This window comes from Falco cherrug, chromosome 11 (genome assembly GCF_023634085.1).
Source record: "Falco cherrug isolate bFalChe1 chromosome 11, bFalChe1.pri, whole genome shotgun sequence".
NCBI classification, from domain to species: domain Eukaryota; kingdom Metazoa; phylum Chordata; class Aves; order Falconiformes; family Falconidae; genus Falco; species Falco cherrug.
Genome location: NC_073707.1, coordinates 20,215,197 through 20,238,721, shown reverse-complemented (window position 1 = coordinate 20,238,721; position 23,525 = coordinate 20,215,197). Strand labels below are relative to the sequence as shown.

General features: G+C 47.4%; 1 protein-coding gene across 4 annotated transcripts in view; it reads right to left on the bottom strand.

Moving 5' to 3' along the window:
* FGF12 (fibroblast growth factor 12) overlaps nt 1–23,525 on the bottom strand; it is a 227,724-nt gene that overhangs the window by 143,080 nt on the left and 61,119 nt on the right. The window contains exon 1 of one of the 4 annotated variants that reach the window (XM_055723887.1): nt 1,614–1,726. The exons of 2 other annotated variants lie outside the window; for them this stretch is intronic. Coding sequence is in view for 1 of the 2 variants with exons in the window: in XM_055723883.1 (XP_055579858.1) it covers nt 896–983 (88 nt within the window). In the remaining variant the exon portion in view is untranslated. Of the gene's footprint in view, nt 1–895; nt 1,527–1,613; nt 1,727–23,525 lie in introns of those variants that run through there. One more of the 4 variants, XM_055723883.1, reaches the window with a different exon arrangement.

The window sequence follows — 23,525 nt, the reverse complement described above, 5'->3', positions numbered from 1 at the left end:
AAAGACACCATTTAAAAAGCTTCAACAAGATTACTCTAAAAATCAGGGGCAGTGCCCCACCAAACCATGGCACTTGTGCACTTACTCCCCTCTTCAAAAAGTGCTCAGGTACAGCTCAAGATCCAGAATAGCCTTCAGCCCGTCACCCCACTGCACTCCCCATCCTGGTGCAATATTCCCTGCCCAGCAGGCTGGGTGCTGAGAGAGGTGCTGAAGTCTCCCAGCCCCCCATCAGGAACAGCTAGGGACTTCCCTTTGCTTCTAGGGGCATTCCCCACTCACAGGTGCATTCAACACCCTCTACCAGAATCAAGTTGCAACATTGCTACTACAAACATGAGGCACAGGGAGCTCTTACTGCGGGCCCAACCCCAGAACTGCATGGAGCCATAGATGCTCCAGGGAAGGTTACCATTATCCTGAGGAGGTGGTAACGGAGCCCATGGTTGGGAGCCTGAGATGGGAGGAGAGATACAGGGGTCCCATATGGAGAAAAGGGACCTGCGTGGGTGTGGGCTGCAGGCGGGATGAGGGACACTAGTGAGGGTCACATCAGAGGTGGGGATCCATGTGGGGGAAAGGGACCCCCAGGGGGGTTCCATTTTGGGTGGGGGGCTGCAGATGGGGTATGGAACCTGCTTAAGCCTGCGGGACACATGGGGTGGAGGCCGCGGGTGGATGGGGTCCGTGCCGGGAGCCGGGGGGCAGGAGGGAGCCGGGGTCGGGGGTGCCCGGTGGGGTCAGCACCGCGGACAGCGCCCGGCCCGTCCGGCCACCTGTGCGCGGCGCCGGCGACGGAGCGGCGGGGGGAGGGCGAGGAAACGGGGCCAGCCCGGGCCAGCGGCGCCCGGGCGGGGAGGCGAGGGCGGCGGGGACAAGGACGCGCGCTCCCCACCTGGGCTGTGGCTGGATCTCAGGCGCCTTCCACAGAGACACTGCAGCATATGCGAGCCTTTCTCCAGGAGAAGCCCGAGAATCCTCATGGATTTCACTTTGTGGCTCCCTCCCGCTCCTCGGAAAAGGGACCGGCCACGGAGCGGCCGGCTCTCAGCGGCGGGGCGCCGGCCCCCCTCGCCGTCGAACTTGCCGGCCCATCGCCGCGGCCCCGCCGCGCCCGGGGGAGGATGGGGGGCCCCGCCGCCACTTCTCGGGACTTCGCCGCTGGGGGAGGGCAGGCTTCGCCGGGAAGCGGGGCGGGCTGGCTGGAAGGACGTCAAGCCCTAGAAACACGAGCGGCCGGCTCCCAGCCCTGCCCCCTGTCGGCGCAGCCCCCGCCGGGGCGGGGAGCCGCCGCCGGGACTCCCCCAGCCGCCGGCAGGCTCGGCCGCGCCGCTCCGCTGGCGGGGAGGCGGGCGGGGTCTCTCGCCGTCTGCCCCCGCCGCCGCGCTGAAGTTGCCCGAGTGCCGGCGGGGCGGGAGGCGGCGCGATGCCCCCCCCCCCCCCCCCCCGCCCCCCCTCCCTCCCGGGGATGCTGCCGGGGTCGGCCCGGTGCACCGCGGCCGCTCCCAGCGGGAGCCGGCACCACGTGCAGGGGGCACCGGGGGCGGCCTTCCCGGGGCTGCCCGCCCGGCACCGACCACGGGACCTGCAACGTGGCCGGGAAGAAGACACACCTCTTGTCTCGAATCACCAGTAGGAGCCGTGCCCAGGAGCAGGGGTGCTCCCGCCAGCGCACGCCTTAAACGAGCCGAGGCTCCTGGTTCACGCTGGCGCATCCCAAGGCTCCATCCAGCCTCTTGCAGAGGCCGCTCCGCTGGGACCGACGGTTCACGCTTTTCTACCCATTTTTAGACCGTCGCGGTTACAGCGTGGCAGACATAAGCCCAGCTCAGGGTTCACCCTGCACGAGGAAGGGCAGGGCCTGTATTTCCTATGTGAGGAAGGTTGGGGAAAGCTCCTCAGAGCCGTCTTTGATTCATGAAATCACACAGTGCAAAACCCACAGCATGAGGCTGGAAAGCACAAAAAGCTCCCTCCTCAGAGGAAACAGTGTCGGTGTATGCAAAAACCTCTCAAATGAACTCTTCCGCCTGAGTAGACCTGGATACTCTACTGAAAAGCAGCTGCCTCTGGGACAAAGCTGAACTTTGCACCAGGGTGCAGTTTCTGCCTGGGTTACCTCCTCATGCCCCACCTTCCAAAGCCACCGCTGCTTTTGTTTCCCCTGGCACCTGGCAGAAGTGGCCATGCTCCTGGCCAGTGCACGGGGTGGAAGTTTTTATGGGCCAACACTCCACAGGGATTCGAGAGCAGGGATACAGACTTGGTTGTTAACACTTGCTAGGATGTCTCAAACAAAAAGAATGAGGCACAGGCAGTATGATACGGGATGCAACACTGGTTTGCTCACTGGGAATCCCGTTAGGATGAAACAGTGAAAGCTATAAAATACATGGAGATCAGAGTACCAAGGCACATAAACCAGGCATAGCAAAAGAAACACTGTCCTAGTGTGAGAGTCTGTTGAGGATCTGTGGCAAAACTATTACTTGTAAGAGCACCTGAAGTCTTTCAAGCCCTCAGTAAACACCCTACAGTTTCAGTTTTCCTCTAAAACAGGGGAAAAAAAACCCAGTTAAAATGCTAAATGTTTCATGAAATGGAAGCTCTTATTTTCCAGTCAGCCCTACTTCATACACTAAAAACAGCACTTAGCTAGAAGCAAAGCCACTAGCATACAGTTCAGGACTGTTAAAAGGATGCAAGGTATTAATAACTAACCCCTGGGATCCATGCTAAACTCAGTTTTTGTTGTTTTCTGTGACTTGTGCTTAAAATCATCACTCTGTATGTCTTATAATTCATAAGCTATTTTATGCAGGACCTGGCACATGCACCAAGCCACAGCAAAAAGCTAAATTAAACTGCCCTTCTCCCTCCTCTGTACATGTCTCCACTTACCCAGGATCATTGTTCCAGCGACACTCCTTAGCAATACTTGCTCTACAACAATCACAGAAGACCACTGTGCCATGCCAGGGCAGACACCAAACTGAGACTAAGGCTGTTACTTCTCCCTTTCACCCATAGTTGTCCTTCGGTTCTCTACTAGACCGGACCAGCGAGCAAGCCTGTAGCCCCTCTGGAACAAGGCCAGAAGTAGTTCGCACAGTGAAACCCTAAAACCAACCAGTTATTCTTGAGTACTTCTGTAATAGCACAATAAAATAATAATCCTCTTTCTGCAAACGCATCAGCAGCATGTTTGAGATGAGAACGATTCTAGATCTGGCAGATCAAGGACAGTACCGTGAGATCTGAGATCAAGGTGCCCTCCTTGCTAAGCAGCCAACATGGAGCTGTAAATGAGGGGGCTCTGATTTAGAGATCCCAGTACTGAAGTGCAGCACCAGGTACCAGAGCAGAAGTGCATCTAGATATTATAGATATTAAAGTAGCGTGGGAACAGACAGGCATTATCACCTGGGCATGCAAGGACAAGCATATCGGGCACAATACAGATGTTTGTAAGAAATAAAAAAAAAAAGAAAGAGAGAATGCAACAGGTAGCTGAATTTTGAGACCTCTGTTCATTAAACTAACATAGCTGTTCTTGGAAAATTGACTCAGAATAACCCACAAAACCACTAATACAATAATCCCTGTTTCTTTGGGGCGTTTCCATCACCTTGCAGTGAGGCTGATGATCCAGGCTTAACCCACCAGGACTTCTGCCTTTGTGGGACAGGCTCCAAGGGGTCAGTTCCTGATTCACATCACAGCAAAGGAGGGCAGAATCAAATCAGTGAAAAGAATGAATGAGCATTACTTGACATTTCCAAAGAGGGGTCATGAGGGCTGCAACAAGCACACCTTCTTTCAAACTGAGTAGGTTTAAGTAACTTTAAACAGCGAAATAAAAGCATAATAATGGCAAAGGATGATTCTTTAGGAACTGTGATGCATATGACTCAAGTGTTTACATGCCACAAAATGCTCAGTAATACCATGTACCCAATTAGGTAAATCTTAACCCAGTGAACAAAGCTTATAGAACTCAGAAAGACAAATGGAGCTGAGATAAATCGAGATGTTGCTAGATGAGTTAACTCATTTTAATCCAAAAACAAGGTAAACCAAAATAAAATGTATTTCTCTGTAAAGGGACAGCATGTACCCAAACAATATTTCAGTGGGATGTAAGTGACGTGTAAATCTTGCTATGACCCCATCGATGAGCTTGCACTACTGAATAATAATGCAAATAACATCTCAAAAGTTACTGTGAAAATGTTACAGATATTTAAGGTTTTGCCCATTGGTAGAACATGGGTATTAGAAATGATAGTGTTCTTGAATAAAAGCAGAGGTTGTGTCTGCTGGAACACAAAGGAAGCTGTGAAAGACTCATTGAGGTCAGAAGACAGTTACAGGGAACACAGTGTCATGTGTGTTTCTCCCTTATTAAATTAAAATGCCATTGGCCTTCTGAAGCACAGAACAGAAACGAGAATATGTTTGGGATTATGGATTTTAAATTAATACCTTCTACTAAAAAGAGGAATGCACTGTGCTCTGATCAGAGAAAAATAAGGTGATTTAGCAGACAAGGCTCTTTGCTAGGTATTAAAATAGCATAATGTGCATGAGTACATCAGTTAAAAAGCCAAAAAAGAAAGAAAATCTACACAGTTCAAAGAAGAGACTAGTCAGGAAAGGTAATTTCCTTGTGTTCATACAAAAGCAGGTAATAATCTTTCAAGGTTTTGGGTCCATGCAGTTCCTGTTTTCACCCATATTGACTACCTGTAGTTCTTTGAACATTGTGACCGGTACAAGAAAAGCAGCCTGGGCAGGTGGGGTTGGGGGGATGTTGATGTTGGGGAGTGGGGCGGGGGGGGGCAGGTTTTGCGTTTGGGTTTTTTTTTTTGCAACACTTTGCCCTTATGTTTTCTGGCCAACACAGGTGGATACAGTGAGAAATGGCCCATTAACCTCAACAGCTTTTTCCAAGCTGGTGCCAGTGCAATCTCAGACCTTGTCCCTCTCCGCAAATTTACAACGCTCCTATGGGAGCACTCGGTGCTCATTTCCTGACAGTTGTTCCATGGAGCTATTTGCGATCAGTGATGGCAGATAACCACTTCTCAGCATCTTTCTTTGCAGAAGCCATTTGGCCCTGAATAGGCCAAAAAATATAACCCTTTCCAGTGCAAACAAGTACTTACCCCACCGTCACCCCTGTGCTCTCTGAGTATTTCTGTTTACCCTTTACCCCTTCTCCATGAAGCAGAGCACTGCTGGCAAGGCAGGATGGCAGGATCTGCTTCAGAGATACCTAACCATGTACAGCTTTACTGCATCGAGCTCCACCAAAGCACAGGGCGCTCATGCCAGAGCCAGTGGGAGCTGCAGTGCAAAGTTCAGGGGTTTGCTGAAGGTCACACAACAAAAAAGTAGGGAATCATCTGTCAGCCCTCATTCTGGTGATTTAATGAGAGGATTAGCCTCTTCCTGATCAGTATAAAATTGCACTCGTCATAAGGCAAAGATTCTGCTAGAAACTCTACCACAGAAAAGGTATACCACGCACTTTCTGACAGCAAATAGAAGATGAGACAAAAAAAAAAAAGACATAGCTTGATTTTGTACATCAGATGAGAAAGACTAGTTTCTTGGCTGCTTTTCTGTGGTCAAAAAGCAGTGCTATCATATGAACAAGAGCGAACAGAAACCACTTAAGTTCCTGGTGGCAAGACAGACTTGGTAAAATCTCAGCCTCGTCTCAGCTCATCAAAGCAGATACGGGAGAAAAAGATGTCCCATAGCCTTGATCATTTAACAGGTTTATCCTCAGACACACAAAAAGGTAATAATAATACTTAGTACTTGTACTTCCAGACATTAACAAAAAATCTAATATTACGTGTAAAGAAGGCTTTGTGTATCAAATGTCTCCATACTGAATTAGTGAGAAGTGGTGGTTCTGGGTATTTTTCAGCACAGTGACATTTCCTCAGAAGCTGGAACTTCTAGGACTTCTCTAAATGTATTTTGATAGTAGTACCAGCAGCTCAGAACAGATGCTCTGGAAAAAGGGGCAGCCGTGCATTGCTCCTTCCACCCGCTTCCAGAGCCTGGCAGCTTTGCAATTTCCTCATCCACAGGATGTCTCACAACGTGATTAAGAACCCTTGATGGATTTCTCCACAACAAATTTTTATAATTGGTCTTTGAAGTCAGTAATACTGTTGGTCTCCTCGCTATCTTTTAACGAGAAGTTCTACAGGTTAATCATGTGCCAAGAAAAAGCTTTTATTAGTTTAAAACTGCTTCTCAGTAGTTCTGTTTAATGCTCACTTTAGCAGTTATATTGTGAAATGGTAATTTTATATTCTCCATGACAGTCATGGTTTTATACATCTCTGTCGTATTTCTCTGCTCAATTGTTTCATTTCTGAAGACACCTGCAAATGCCTGATCTGTTCCATTGCTCCCCGGGCAGCAGCTATTCTGCACGCTCCACTGACCTTGTCACTGTTTCCTGTGCCTTTCTTGCTCTATTGCGTCTCTTCTGAGACAGGATAACTAGAGCTGCACACAGTAGTCAAGGTGTGAGTGCACCAGGGATTTCTAGCACGGCAGGGTGATAGCTCCTCGTTGCTCTCCTTACCTTGCATCTGCTGAGCTAGCACATTCAGAGAGACCTACACTCTCTCTGAGGCCATTTTCCAGAGAGAACATGGCCCCAATAGCAATCCTGACCATGAGTGACCACAAATAGATATTTTGGGGGGTTTTATCCATGGGTACATTACCCTGCACCCCTCAGTTTATACTGCTGTTAGTTCACCAGACACTATATCAGGAGATCCTTCTGCAACTCTTTCCTGCCCACTCCTGTTTTGCTTACTTCAAATGATTTTGTTTGTCTTCTCTCCACCCCTTCACTCCTCAAGATCACTTAGGAGCGCGTTGGACTGCGCAGTCCTGTCCCTCTCCACTGGCAATTTCCCAGCTGATGAGACCTGCCCACTTTTATTTAAAGGAAACACCCAGCGAGGGAGGCATTTTAGAAATCCAAGTGCATGATGACTTCTGCGTCACCTTTACCTAGATGTTCGGGGAATGCCAAGAGATTTGGGGGGCACATTCCCCCTGGCAAAAGCCGTGCGGTCCCTTCCCCAGATGATCAAACCTGGCTGCCAGGACCCCGCAGGGTGGAGGGCTCCCATTTTTTGCAGATAGCTGAATTTCAGGGCAAACCCCCAGATGTCGCCACATTTGTCCTTTGCACCCGGGAGTAGCAGAAGCACCTTCTAGAGGCACCTCCTTGCTGGGTACAATTCCCCTGCCAGCTCTGCTTGCTGTTCCACGTCCCATCAGTCTCTGCAGCCCCTCGCAAGGGAAAACACGCAGGAAGGCAGAAGATCTCGCCCATCTGCTGATCCCTCCAGGCTGAGGTTATGAGAGACGAAAGCAGATTAAAAGGGCTGTAACGCAGCCGGCGTGGGGAAGATCTGACCCCCAGAGCCCCAGCAGCTGAGGTTGGCAATGGTGGCTTTGCCTGAGGCACGACCCAAGTTCAGAGAGCGACAGCTCACGGTTGTGCCAGGTTTGGAGGGGCAGGCAAGTGAGCTTGCTGGCCAGCCGAGCTGCGGGGCTCTGCCCACCGGCTGGCCCCTTGGCTCCTGTGTTTTCAGCAGGCAGCCACCAAGGCAAAGCCAGTGCTGGAACAGGTGCACCTTCAACCAGGGTGTGCTCCTGGCTTTCCCCCTGATTCATGGCATGAAATATTAACACTTGGCAGGCCGCTTTCCTCATCTAAGAGTGCAATTAATCCATCCATCTCAAAGCAAAAAGTAGGGAAGCCTAATAAACAAGATTTTCTGAGGGCAAGTACAATAGATCACCCCTGCAAGAAGCCAGCAGAGGCTGGCTTCCCCCCGCTAGCAAGCTCACTCCTAACCTTCAGGAGTGCATCTGAGGTCGGGAGCAGCATCCATGGAAGTATGAAGCTCCCCATCTGCCTACTTCCAGTGACATTTACAGAGCCATTTACTGTCATCCAGATCTGAAGAGTATTTATTCTGGCGTGCTAATACAACATGTGCGGCACAGTCTCATTGAGACAAGCAAGGACTTGCCTGCCTGCCTTGGGAACGATGGTACAAGAAACACTTTCTGCTCTAATTCACAGCTGCTTCTCCCATCACAGTAAAGCTACTGCTGGGCCACTGTGGTTCAGACCCTCACTCATTAACAGGCCAGCGCAGCTGAAGACCAAGTGAAGACACAATTGAACCACAGATTACACTGGCAAGACTGCTGTTCTGGAACATGTCACTCTCAGATCCTCCACTGTAGCATCGCTAAGGCAGCCGGGTCTTTACCAGACCCACACACAGCTTTGTCCCTGCTAGTTCTGAAGGCAAAACAAGTGACAAAACCCAGATAATAAATAATAATGCTACAGACTAGTTTTAATGTGGCTATACATGTAAAGGAAACACATATTTCAAGAGAATTGAAGGCTAAGTTTACGAGACCTTTATGATCCAACCTTGAAATCCTGGCTTCTTAGGATAGGACTTCCTACTGGATACATTTTTTCCAGATGAACTTAGTTATGAGGACTTTTTATCTGGAAGACTTCCTTGTTTGAGACTGTCTCATGCAGTGTAGTCCTTACCAGAATGCAAGAGAGCTAAGAAAGAAAAAGACACTCAGATTTTCTTTTTCAGGGATCACTGTTGCTTTTTGGCAGATGCTCCAAAGCAGCAAAAAAATACACACACATCATTTTTCCTTAAAATGACATTTTCTAAAGTATTTCAACTTTGTTGATATATTTTGACAGTACTATGAAAAAAAAGCTGCAAGAAAAGGTTTTGACCTTACCAAAATGAAACATTTCCGTAAGTTTCTCAAACAAAATTTGATAATTGAGGAATGCCAGGAGTGTTTGGCCGACACTGGTGTGAACAGGGAAGACCTTAACTCCCACCCCATTAAGCCGCAACTTCCACACAGCTGCTGCAGCCCCAGCCCCATGCGCAGCGATACATGTGTGTCACAGACGGGCTTCACAGGACAGAGAAGATTTTCTGCTGTTCTGTTTCAGGACAAATGGTGCAGGCAGTTGATACTACCAGGCTCAGACACTGCCAGCTGCAAGGCAGACCCTCCACCCTCTACTATGAGAGCAAAAGCAAATGTAAGTAACACATTCAGGGTTCTTCCGTGCGTTTGACTCATGGTTTAGGGTCTTTTAAGGTTTCTGTTGTTAGCTTTTCTCTGCAGCTGTTAGAAACAGAAACTATCTAAATACACGGTTGTCATTCTTATGCAATGGCTTGGGGTTTTAAGACAGGCCCCAAGTTTTCTACAAGTTAGCAACACCAGTCAGCAATAATCACACCAGTGGCAGGTAACGTGGCTGGCTCCCAGAGACAGGAATCCTTGTTGACTTGTGACATTCTTGGTAATGGCCTTCCTCTGCTGCTGCAAACAGAACGGTGCCAGCCCAGATGCGGCTTGGACTGATTATCAGGCCCTGGAAAGCTCTGCTTCCCTACGAGAAGGTGAAAATCCTTCTTTCCTCAGCAGCCGAAGACTTTTCACTTATGCCAAAACAAAGTTCCAGCGACTCTCCTTGTAAAACATGTATAACCTGGCAAAACTGGGGAGAAACAAAAAGCGTTTCAATGAAAGATGAAGCACCATTCTATGAAGACTGCTGCGGAGCATGGCAAGGAAGAAGAAAACACAAAAGAAGAACGACCAATGGGTGGAATTTGAAGGGGGAAATAAAACACAGGAGGAAAATACTTCTGTGTGTGAGCAGATAAATCAGCAAGACACTACTTTGTCAGCAGGGGAATGTTACCAAAGGCCCTGAAGGTCGATCACTGCAGTGACTGTCTGCTTCCTGCAAGCAAAGTTCAAAACCTGAACCATACAGAAGGCACATGTGATGGATCTGGCACAGCACAAAATGCAGCTTGGCACAAGCTAAAGCTGTAACTGCAGCAGCAGAACAGAAAGAAGAAGGGTTAGAAGATAGAGAGGTGGCTGCAGAGGATTTACTAACAATGTTAGGGAACTGGGACTGGATTCAGACCTGGTATGAACTGATACTGCTCCACATAGCCCATACGTTTCAGGCACTGATTTGTTCGTTAAGTTTTTTTAACAGGCACTTCAGGGATTCAAAGATGGAATGATAAAGCTGAGCTGCTGACCTAACAGCATGTGCTAAGCTATTTATGAGTCACTAAAACACACCTCTTTAATTCTCACCTTAGCTTGTAAATGGCACGTGGCCAATACACCTTCTCCAGCTACTGGAGAAAAGTCACCACAGCATGTTATCTGCTGAGGCTGTTGGCAGAGCCACTGCATCAACTCTGCTGCAGGACATGTCTGACCTCCAGCCAGTCCTGCATTGGCCTTCTGCCTGTTTACACTGGGACAGCCACAGTCATTGCCCAAACAAGTACCACGCAATGACAGCACTAAGTTTTAGGAAATCTTTCCAGTGCTTTAACAACCCTCAGACAAGAAAGCCCCTGCAGAATCAAAAAACATGAGTGCAGACCTGAGTCATCCGAGTCCTCAGTGCCGCCTAGCCCCACGCACCATTTCTATCCCTGCACAAATGGTCCCACCAGGTATACTGAGCTCATGAGCAAGTGGAAAAACAGCATTTCCCATTCCCAGAGAGCTGTGTCTTACAATTCAACAGTAAAACAGTAGTTATGATGAGAAAAATGTACAGTTAAAGCAAAACTGTTCTGAGCAAGCTATCACATGTCACGTATCTGTCCCCAGACCACTGCCAAAATTCTTTCCTTCTAGCTGGCATTTACTTAAACCTCCAAGGCAGAGATGATCTCAACTATCTGGTACTGGGGTTCACATAAACCCTCCTTAGATGTTACATCCCTCCCAGGAGCAGTGAAAGGAGCAATGAGGCCTCCCTTTGCTTTACCTAGTTACTTGGAAGGCCATCCCTGCATCCAAATTCCAGCACTCAGAGGCTTGACTTACACTTTCTCCACCGCTTTGGTGTTACCCTGGTCCCACAGGGGATTCTCCATCCCCCAGTCCCCTTCTCTCTCAGCTGCCAAGCACAGACTTGTCAAGATGACTCAGACCTAGGGAATGCCATCTCAAGGTCCTCCTGTTATAGAACAATCTCTGCCTATCTCCAGAAGGTCCTCATGGGTCTGGATTGGGGCTGCTGTGCCAGGGAGAGGGAAGCAATAGTTGCTTTGTGAGGAAAAACAGACCCATAGCAGCAAGCTTGTGCTGCTTCCCCTCTGTTGGAGTCTCAGTTCATCCTTGCTTAAGCCTCATGGGAGCAGCATGATGTTAAAACACAAGTTTAGCTATTTGATTTTCATGATGGCAGAGCCACAAGCTCCTGAGGGCAGTGTCAGGCACACTATGAGGCAGTATGTGACATCTGAGGATGTGAGGAATGGAAAGGCATGTTCCCAGGGGCATGTCTTCCCTTTTCCCCTGCTGAGTTACAGCAAGTGTCATGGCCACATCACCTATTTTTCATTCCCGTGTGGTCAGTGTCAAGCCACAATGAAACCGTAAGGAATCCAGCATCCTCAGCAGTGTACAAAAGCATTCTGGTTGCTCTGCAGAGTTGGATTGTGTAGTGTGCAGTGTTGCAGTAAAAAAAAAAAAAAAAAAAGAGTCTTATATCAAGAACTCGAGTCTCCATTTTTGTTTGTTAACACTCCCTGAACCACAGCAATGGCAAGCAAGAGCGAGGCATAGCAGAAAACAGCCTTGCTCCTCACCCTGCTCCCTCAGTCACCCTTCCGGTTACAGCAAGAGCTGTCAGGTAAGACCACAACTATCCAAGATGATTAATACCAACAGCAACCTACATGAAGGAAAGCAGGTGAAAGCAGAAGAATCATTCTCAGGATGATGCTGTCAGGGGACAGATTGCCCAAGATATGCGCTTTTTCAGAATGTGAGTGGGACTTGGGCCTCCACCCAGCTGCAGTAATTTGTCTGCCTTTCCCCAGGCTCAAGCCATCACCGACTTGGGCAGCAGGGGAGAAGGGTGTTTGCTGCCAGCGTCCATAGATGTACACTGGACACAGCGTGGCCATGAGTCAGGCTGTCCATGCAGTGGAGCAAGCATCACTTGTGAGGAAACCCAGGGATGGCTCTGGTGCTCAGGCCCCTCCACGCTTGCCACCCTGCCCCTTGGCAGAGCACCCCCGGGCTTGGGCAGGAGGGCACCAGAGCTCCCTCTTTGCCCGTTTATCCAGACCAAAAGAAGTGGGAACATATCCCAGCGAGCACAAAAAGTGTGACAGCCCTCAGTCTCCAGGTAAAACATGCAGATGCCTTTGATGAGAGGCAGAACAGATACCAGCTTCACTTGCGCGCCATCAGGGGAAGCATCTGGTAATGGGCCTACATTAAGACAGAGTAAATTAATAATCAGGAACAATCTTTGAGCTGACGTCTGCTCCAGCCTGTGGGATGGTTTCTGAGCAGCTAAAACTAGAACAGAGCAATTCCTGGGGAAAAAGTCATAGGGAAAAGCCTGCACTGGTCTGCCAGGGATGCAGCAGTGCCTGGATAATCTCATTTTAAAGTTTCTTCCTTCTGTTTTTCCCCAGCTTGCTCTCCCAGTTAGGTCCTCATCTTGTAGAAACTGTTGGGTCACGTCCCATGGTTTCTTCCTTAGTGCCATTCTCACCAAGGGATGTTTAATGCAGGATGACTGCAGAGGCCAGTTACCATTTCTCTTAGAGGTGTTTACACCAACTAGGATTGATGGAGATAGGCACGTGGTGGCATAGCCAGCCTGTCGCACAGCAGCTGTGTTTGCGCTGCACTTCACCGAGACCCTGCTATTTACATTTGATGTCCCAATTTTTCTAACTTCCTTTTAGTCCACCTTGCACGCTTCATATTCCTTCATAATCTTTTTGTAATTCCATATCCCTATTAAGAACTCATTCACCCACCAGAAAAATCATGCTGAAAAGAGTGGGATTAGATAAGCTGGTGATGGTTCAGCCCAGGGTCAGAGTTGTTAACACAGACACAAAATGCTATGTGTAGACCAGTATAAGGCTGTTCTCTCAACACATCACAAGAAGTTACAGAAGGTAGAGCAGCTGCCGTCCACTCTCACAAGGGCAGTAGCCCTGAATGACCTTTCATGCTATAGTACTGCTGCCAGGATCTTCCCATCCTACAACTGCTTTTGAAAAATGGGAGACGGCCCTGGGGGCTGGGACCAAGCAGGAGCCACAAGGATGCTGTTTCTGCAAGTGGTGCAGTAGAGCAGTTCTACAGTGTCTTACTTGGAAAATGGAGAAAAGATTTATTGTGAAGGATTTGGCTGATTCTTATTCTTTACACAAACACTATGACCACAGTTTAAGCATCGCAAGGGTTTACAGAAGTTTTCCCCTTTGGTGGTATATGGTTGAACAGCAGACTTTCTGCACAGTTAAGTGTTACAGAAGATAATACCTGTTTATAAGACTACAGGCAATACTTTCTTATAGTTTAATAACAACACTGATGTTGTGGTTTAACCCCAGACAGCCACCAAGCACCACACAGCCACTTGCTCGCTCCCTCTCACCCAGAGGGATGGGGAGGAGAATCAGAAAGGAATGTGAAACTCAAGGGTTGAGGTAAGAACAATTTAATAGGTAAAGCAAAAGCCGCACATGCAAGCAAAGCAAAGCAAGGGATTAATTCACTGCTTCCCATGGGCAGGCAGATGCTCAGCCATCCCCAGGAAACCAGGGGTCTATCACATGTAACAGTTACTCAGGAAGACAAATGCCATAATGCCAAATGTCCCCCAGTTTATATACTCAGCATGACACCCCATGGTATGGAACACCTCTTTGGCTAGTTCGGGTCACCTGTCCTGGCTGTGTCCCCTCCCAGTTTCCCATGCCCCTCCAGCCCTCTCACTGGCAGGGCCCAAGAAACTGAAAAGTCCTTGATTTGGTATAAACATCACCCAGCAACAACTAAAAACATGAGCGCCCTATCGACATTGCTCTCACACCAAATCCAAAACACAGCACTGCACCAGCTACTAAGAAAATTAACTCTATCCCAGCTGAAACCAGAACAACTGAGATGGGCCCTTGACGGCTGGCAGCAGGAGGGGTCACTGTAGTGTATGTTAAGTGGGAGAATTCAACTAAAAATAAAAACTGAAGGGAAGAAAACCCAAGAAGTTGAAGCATCTTGTGACAACTCACCCCAGAAGCCCTGTCTGTCTGCCAGGACTGCACTACCCAGGAGCAGGGAGTGAAGCAAAACCATCCACCACCTAATGCTCTACAGCTCTTTAACCCACTCCATCTTCAGCTGCTTTCCATTGCTGGCTGCTTTTAACCTAGTTTTCAACCTCCAGAACTCTTATTTCTGACTACAGCTTTCATTAGTAGGGACACGCTCCCCATCCAGTTCCTTCCAGAGATTTAGGCTATGTCCCCAAAGTGCCTATTTGGGGAAGTTGTCTGATGCACTTGCAGATGGAGGGTGCAGTGCCCTGAAAAATGGGGAGAAGCAATAGCTTCAAGAGTACCTTTTCCCCTTCAGTACTGAGCAGCCAAACCCCACTGGTAAAGCTTTTTGATGGGATTGTTCTTTCCTAACCATTGTCAGGTTTCTTTCCAAAACTAGTGGGAAAGACTGATTTTTAAGGACATACAGCCCTCCTTTCCCTTTCTTTGACTCCTTCCCTCTCCTTTTGGAGGAGTAAGTGATGTAACCTTCTTTTTCTGCTTTTTCACACCTCCATTTTTTATGCCCTCTTATATAGGCAGTTGGGAAAGAGGTTACTTTGCACAAAAAGGGTCTCTGTGCACAACAATGTAATGGCTTCCAGGAGCTCTCAGTGATCACAGATCAACCCTCATCCCCAGTTGGCAAAGTGCTTTCCTGCTGATCCTGCAGCAATCCTAATTTCCTGAAATCCTCCTGTTTTCCTGCAGGAAAATCTTCTCCTGTTATTACACAAACAGGTTCTGTAAGGGGGAGTGCAGCACACTGTGGTCTCCGCAGCAGAGGTGCTCACACACGTCCCTGGCATCTCCCTTACTGCCTTGCTTTGAGGATGTCAGTCTGCATCTTGTCTTCCTCCAGAACTAGCTGTGGTCTTACAGGATTGAGGTGGAGGTTGGAGAAAAAATTGACTTTAAAGTGTAAAATGCCTCAGTTGAAGCCTTCTCAGTTTCATACTCTCTGCCATCCACTTGGTCACGGAATCCTGGAAGAAGGTACAGGGATTTCAAAGGCTGGTGCATGTGCTCTCTTTTCAGAAAGATCTACATTCTCTTTTGTTGGGAGGTGAGAAGTTTCCCTGAGGGAAATGGATGTAAACTATCTCCAGTCCCAAAGCTTTGTAACCATGTCAGCAAAGCACTACACTTAGCTATTTAGATCTGCTGGGAGACTGGATTTATCAGCTCAGACACCCAGGCAATTACACTGCCTGCAGTCTTGAACCAGACCAAGTCCAGCCAGCCCAAAACACAGCCCAAACAAGTTTGCATCTGGCTGCAAAAGATCGTACAACATACCCATGACTACTGGCATCAACTCAAAACAATTCTTTAGTTTAGAAAACATCAGTGCCAGAAGATAGATTGGGGATGCTGAACACCACCAGCAGAACTGTTCCCACAACAGCTGTGTACGTTAACAGATCCTTACAGCATGCCTTGGCAGAGACCCTGAGGTTGGCATTTCTGCCCCCTCTTCACAAACAGGGATACTGCAGCAGGACTGAAAGAAGCAGCTCCCAGAGCCCCATGCAAGCAGCCCACAAGGCGTCGCACTCAGGACTGCTGGTCCTGTGTGCTGGGCTCAGACACCCTGCACCAAGAAGAGACAAGACTTCAAAACCTAAAAGCATGTGCCACACCTCCACGCTGACTGCATTTCCATCACCTCCTGTGGGGTTTCGAGTGGCTTTAAAAACAGCAAATTTGTCCTGGTGGAGGTCAAACCACAGGAAAAGTTGGGTCATCTGCTGTCACAGCATATTCTGTGGTTGAGGTAACCCTACTGCATCCATTTCCCCTGCCTGAACCACAAAAACCTGTTTTTTTCCTTTAAGGTGGCCTTCTAGTTGTGCTTACCGCCCCACCAGGCTTGCAGTCTTACTCTCTTCTCAGGGCTTTTGTAGGCTAGCCCAGCATGAAAGGCACTGGCTGCTCTCCTCTCCAAACCTCCGCCAGGTTCTGAGATAGATGGAGCTGGTTTTAAAATTTATCATGAATTGGAACAGCCTAAGAGGCTAACAATAATCATTCTTCTGAATGTAGCAGCTTACATCCCAAAGGACCTCAGCACAGCTGATTTCTGAAAATATGCACTCAAAACAACAACTGTTTTTATATTTCAGGTAATCTCTTGTGAAACTCAACCTCTGCAGGACTTGCACAATTAGATCTCATTTGAAAACCTGCACAAAACCTCCCTCACTAACTGTATGTTTGAAGTATGTGAACACTAGAAATACCTAGTGCAGACACACACTAGGGAAAAGTGCACACACCCTCCAGCAGTGCTCTTGTATTTCTTTTTTTTTTTCCTTCTGTGCAATGAGTTTGTGATTTCATATCACACCCCACTGCTTCTCAGTCAGTATCACCACCAACTTTTCATCTCCTACAACCAAAGTGCCTCTCAGAGCTCCACCTGGATGGCAACTCAGTCAAGCCCGTGAGCCCCTACACAGGACACAGTTTCAGCAATGCAGGGCTTTACAAACTCATAAAGTAACAAGAAAACCCAAGGCTGGAAGTTGAAACTAAAAAATGTGGAAGTATTTAATGTTGAAGGTGATAAAGCACTGTAACAATTTAACAAGGTGAATCTTCCATCACTGGAAAATTTTAAACCAAGAGGGGATGTTTTCTATAGTCAATGCTGCATTTCAAGCAGGAGTCAATTGAGGGCAGCCCTGTGACTCGCTCTCCGCAGGTCAGACTGGGAAAATCACAAGAGCCTCTCTGACCCCATAACCCAGGAATTAATGCCTGGGAGGAGTTTCTTGCAAAATCTGTCAAACCACTGCCCTTTAAATCCCTACCTACATCTTCTCTGCTATGAAGCCACAATGTAAAATCAATTAAAGAGCAGGGAAGATGGAAAAGGGAAAAACTAAGAAGTTACCAAGTAACAGAGACCAGGGCACAGTGAAAGGATGACGGAGGTTTGAGCACTGCCCCTGCACCAGGCTGAATAGGACCTATTCTGGGCTCCTGGAGATCATGGGAGTTTTGCTATTATTGACTTCACTGGTACTCACTTTGTGTCCTCTGCGGATAATTAGAGGACATGGGTTTGCATTCTGCAGGGTTGTGAAGCCTGTGTCATTCCCAAACACTGAGCAGTCCTACCACACAGCCAGCCTGGGTACAAAGTTATAATTCTTTCATTTTAACCTCACAACCAAGCTGCCTTTGTGATTGAAACTCTAGGCTAAAAGAGACTTCATATGAATAAAAGGAAACAGAAAAAAAAAAGGATAAAGAAAACAAACCTCCAAAGCTGCCTTTCCATTATTATCGTACTGCTGCACTGGAATCAGAGAAAATTAAATCCTCCATCGGCAGATCTAGGTTTCTCAACGCTTCTGAAAAGTTGGCAGAGGGTTGTACAGGAATGAAAACTAGACTGCACAAGTCCTCAGGAAGCCACCAGAGGGTAGCAAAACATTTTAGAGAGCAGCTAGCAGGCGGCCAGGCTAACCAGTGCGATCTCTGCCTGCATCTCTCCCCTCACTTTCTGGTTGCTGTTTCAGTTCTTCAGGGAAGTCACATTTTTATTCATCCCTATCTGATCCTTTTTCAAAATGCTGCCTTGATATCTTTGCAGATGAGAAGGAAAACTTACATTTCTTCACGTTATTCGTGCTCTGCTCCTTTGGAAGAATTCTGTTTCTCCCTAATTTTCTTTGTAGCACCTGCCTCACCCCCCAGGCCAGCTCTCCCCTGCAGCAGTGGGCAGCCTGCAGTATCTCACCCGGATGGAACGATGCTACAGCGGTGTGGTACCACACGATGTGGTACGATGCAAGCCGAGGAAGAAGGTCAGGAGGGCAAATAGCTGTTTCCAGTGGTTTGGGGAAACCGGCCACGTCAGTAATTCCCTATATTAGGAGTCAGGGTTACCCTGACAGTCTTGCTTATACAACACCCAGCCTGAATTGTTGATGGCCAGTCCTGAGGTTTTGGCTTTCTCAAAGCTGTGAAAACTACAGAAGAGGGAGAGAGACAACATTTTTGTTATGCCTTCCTCACCTTCCCGAAACTCTCCATCCTCCACTTTGCAGATTCCTACCCATTACATGCAAAGCCCTCAGCTTTGCAAGCACCTCGAGAAGCCAATGAACCAACCCCATCCTGATCCCTCCTGCATGCTTTCTGCTGAGTGTTAGGGTAGGAAGAATCACAATAACCTTTTCTAATTAATTATTTTATTTTAAGATTCCTGTATGTTAAATTCTCAAATCCAAGATGTAAGGAGTCCTGTTGCCCTGTTTGAAGAAGCTTGTATGGAGCAGGGAGATTAACCATGAACTCGGGGCAAGTGGAGGGGGAGAAAAAAAAAAAATGAGCTGGCTTTTAAATAGCTAACTTTTCCTTTTTCGTGCACAGTCTGCAGGAACCAAAAATAGTTCCTGAATATTTCAGCAAATCATTCCCAATAATTAAAATTGTGATGTGTTTGCTGTCAACCCCAAATGCGGTGAAAGCCATCAGATATATTATTCACTACAAATTATTCATCCAGCTGCACTTTCAGAGTTGAAAATTTCCATTCACTTAGAGCTTAGTTCATAGAAACCCTCAAGCCCCTAGATCAGAAATTCTTCCATATGTGCCCATTGCTTACAAAATAAGAAAAACTAACATCCCCTTTTCTATCCTGTTTATTTAATACAGGTATGCCTCACCCAGCGGGTTAACACTGTAGTGGAGCCGACACTTTGCACTGATTGTCAAGTTTTATCTATTCAGTGCAGCTGCCTTCAGTGACTATTACAGATGGATGGAAGCCATTACATATATTTTCCACAAACCATACCCCAAATTAGAGTATCCCATTTGCTCTGCCCAGGTGCTGCCACACCTGAGGATCAGCCCTTTGCCACACTGTCAGGAAGCAATGGGAGGTAAAGGAAAGGCTCCTGCAGGCCTCCAGTTCTAGGGAAAGGTTTCTGCCCCTGCAGAGAACTTGATCACCAGTCTTGCCCCATCAATAGTAGAGACACATTTGCTCACAGGCTCCCTGAAGCAGACACCAAAGCGAAATACATCAGAAGCACCACCTTCTTTTGGTCCTATGAAAAACCTCTAGCATCATCTAAACCCAGTCCAGCAGCTCACTCCTCCATCTGCATGGATTACCAACGCGAAGCAGCACACACTCAGTGCAAGAGCATACTCTAGGCAAGACCCATTTATAGACCTTTTTAAAGAAAGTATCCAATACATAAGGTCATTTTTATTTTCTTGTAGCCGAGTTCAGGACACCTCAAGGTGACAATGTATTTTGGAAGCACTGAGCATCCCTGATAGGATAGCCAGAGAATGGGCATCTCAGTTTGAGATTCCCCATTGCCTGTCCAATGTGTCTGGATGCTTAATATAAACAAATCTGTTATTACAAATCACTCAACCAAGTTCTCCTCGACCTTCAGTCTGAGACATTCTGGAACAAGACAGTGAGCTAAAGCAGACCCCTTCCTCAGTCATGCTCAGTGTGCACGGTTCCAACTACAAAATCACGCCTTTTTTTCATTTTTGCCCCAACAATCTTTGTGTGCTTCGTAACACACAAGAAAGCTGTTGACAGTCCAAAACGTAACAAATACTTGGCAAAACAGGCTGCTGAACCTGTTTAAAAAAAAAAAAAAAAAAAAAAAAAAAAAAGAGGGCTGTATTGCATTGCTATACATTTGCATGACAGTCACACTGCATTGCTTTCGCTGCCAGCATTCTTGTCACAGGCACTGGCCCCTTCAGTGGGAAGCTACAACCTCTTTAATTTTTGCTACACTAAACTAAGTACACCTACACAATGTAACTCTCTCCCTTCTCTATCCTGCAAAAGGCACAAACAAAAAATTTCTGAAAGATGTGCAAAGGATATGACGGGCAGCCCTTCATCCTTTCCTGGCTACCGTCTTGTTAGAGCACCATCTGTAGTACTCCTGCCAGTATGTCTTAACTTGAGGGGTTCAACCCATGTCTTAAGTGTCTACTTTCCCAGCTATGGGGAGACCCATTAAATTTATTATGTGAGTGCAGACAGCAGCTCTATGCAGCTTCTGGGAAGAATGTACCAACTTACAAGACCTGAGAGACCAGGCGGTTCAAGATAGGGGAATGGCAAATACTACTTTGCACCTCCAGTAGATGCGATTTGGGTCTCTGGTGATGGAAGAGAGAACACAGAGAGCTGCTACCAGCTAACCAAAGCATGAGTCTCCACATGCCTTTCTCAGCCCCTTGTTCATCCTCCTTGCAGTTCAGGCATTTATTGATGCAGTTTAGTTTCCCTGGACTCTGGGAGCCCTAGCTTGGTAACATACCTGCAACAAGGAAGTTGCGCATCATCAATTTTTATGGCTGCTCACAGAGTGGCTTCAGGAGGATACAACTTCTCTTCACAATCAAGAGGATTATTGTTGGGAACGATGCTACAGGAAATAATATCCCCTTTGGAAAAGACTGTGGCAATATGGGCAAACATCATATCGAAGTCACAGTTCCCTGTCAAGCACTTCTCCTCCTCAGTGACGTGTCACACTGTCATTCCTGAATGTCACCTTGATGGAGAGAACAACTTCTCAGGAGGATTCATCAGCTTGGAGCAACAAAAGCCACCTCCTTCAGAAATACACCCACAGAGGTGTGCAAGGCCAGGACAATAACATCACATCAGGCCATAATTAAAACTTCTGAGTAGTTACAGCTCCTCATTGACAGTCTTTTATGTAATGATTGAAAGCAATTAAGGTAACGTCCTTCCCCACACTGACATGTCTGCACAAACACAGAATTATAACAGTGATGGAAAGGAGCCTGACAGACATTTAGCTCAGGGAAGAAGAAACCTACCCATGAGGCCCAGAGCCCTTTTCCAGCCTTGCTGCTGCTGACTTCTGCAGGACATTGCGTCAAGCCCTGAAGGCAGGGACAGAGGCCAGAAGGTGCCTGTACATTAGCAAGTCCTTCTTGCCCAGCAGATGCCCTCTCTTGGCAAAACACTCCCTTTCTATAGAGGATCAAGGGCGTGCCGTTGCACAACTGACTGGCAATTTTATAGCTCAAGCATAGACATACTGGCTTTCTAGGGGCACAGAGAGATAAGACTACCACTTGCCTGGAATATTCACAATGTCTTAATAAACACAGTTAGCTGTGGCTAACTAAAGACTCAAGAAATACCTGCTCTAGGAGCCCATTTTTTTCCTAAACTCCTTTCAGTTCTTGCAGAGTCAAAGTGAAAAATCAATAGTATGCAAATACAGATAAGGCAGTGCAGGGAAAGATGATCATATTGACAGAGAGAAGTTAAACCCAACTTTACACAGACACAAGACACACGTAAATGCTGTGGGAAGACAAAGGCATTCATTTTCATACCTGAATAAGTAAGAACTATGAGAAATCTGGACCAAAGGCTAATAAAAGCAAAAGCTTGCAAACAGTGTTAGGTCACACATGTTCACATGGAGCCTGCCTGGGTGGCTCAGACTGCAATATTTTAGACAAAGAGGATTTAGAAGAAGCCTTAGTATAGAAAAGATGACTGTGATAAAACACACCAGACCACCTCTACAACGCCTTGTACCTTCCCCATACAGCCCTTAGACACCATCCTGGAACAGTGACACACAGAGCTAAAAGCCTGCAATGAAGCAGCTCAGCCCACGTGGGCTAGCAGGTATGGACAAGTCCTGAGGGCTGAAGCTTGATGCTGCAAGCTCTTTAGGAAGATATGAGTCCTCTCCTGTAAAACTTCTGAGATCCCATCGTAATGGAAGTTATCCTAACAGAAAAATCCCAAAATACACAGCAAGAAGACAGCCTCTTCAATTCTTTTGGTCTTTGCACCTTTGCATCTCTGTAGCAATAAAGATTCTTCAAGTAAAACTCTTACCATCAACTTCATATCTTGGTAGAGTTCTGGACTCAGTTTTGACCCATGTTGCAGACCGAGTTCAACAGAGTCTGAAACAGTGGTTCAGATTCAGTTATGGTTCAAGGCAAAACAAAACAAAGCCATGTGGTTTCAATGAGTCTTTAGTTCATTGGATATTCAGCCCCAGAGAGTTATCCAGGGAAGACAGGGTTTGTTTCTCACCTACCAACCAGTTGTGGTGCAGAGATTAGCTGGGAGTTGAGGCTGGGCAAGTGCACTCTTCTCCTGAGAGGTATCTTCCATTGCTAGTGTTCAGGGGGACACCCACCCACCCACCCACCCCACACACCAGCTTTGGGAACCATGCAAGGTAACCTTATGAGTGCATCAGGAGAACTAGTGAGTGCCATACGTGGCTTACAGACCTGTTGGGGGAGAGGTTGGTACATAAGCACAAAGCGCTGTGTTTACATGGCTTGGTGGGGTTTTACCCATTTGCTCCTGCCATTCCACCACAGCTGAACAACCTCCACCAACACTTTAGTTTCTCCACTCAAGTTTGGTCCCTCTGGCTCCTATCATATCTGTGTAGATGTTGCTAGTGGGCTTCCACAGTCACAAAAAACGTGCTTTTGTCTACCCAGAGCTTGGAGATTTTTGCTGCATTCATTCAGCTGCTCAGCTCTGTTTCCTCTTGTGGCTGAGCGCCTTGTCAGGCATCAGAAGTTATTCCCCCAACCCCAGGGCAGACCACATTAGGAAGCAAATTCAGATGCACCCTCGCACAGCAGTGTGCACACAGAAGGGGAGTCAATCACCTCCATCACCTAACACATGCATCCAGTGCCACTTAAGGAGCCACAGGCTGTCCTGCCTGGCCTCTAGGCTGTACTAGCTCTGCCTGACCTGGTGCTGTATCTGCCTGCACTAACGTGGATACCTTGGGCTTCTCGGGGAGACTGAAATGGCACTAGACTCCAGTGCTTGGCAACTGAACCTCACCCACAAAGTCTCTCTGGACAGGCCTGTTTTCACCTTATATCAGACAACATGCAACTTAAGTGGCTTTGTCAGCATTGTCAGCAAATGCTTCTGGTCCTGCTAAAGGCTTTGTGTCAGGCTGAACAGCAAACTGCTCTATCAGTTCTTAGCCCAGCCCCAAACATCTTTAAGAGCATCACCTCAGAAATCTACCATCCATTCTCTGCCCCATCCATTCCAACACCTTCCCTGAAAGGAGCCAGAGACGTGCCAGATGAGACGATGTGGAATAACAACTGCCAGGTTCTACTTGAGACTCAGCGCTTGCCCCAAAACACTATAGTTCTCTCTCAAGTAGCCATACATAAGAGATGTTGGAATGCCTGAAATACAGTTTCTCAGAGAGGAATCTCCTTTCC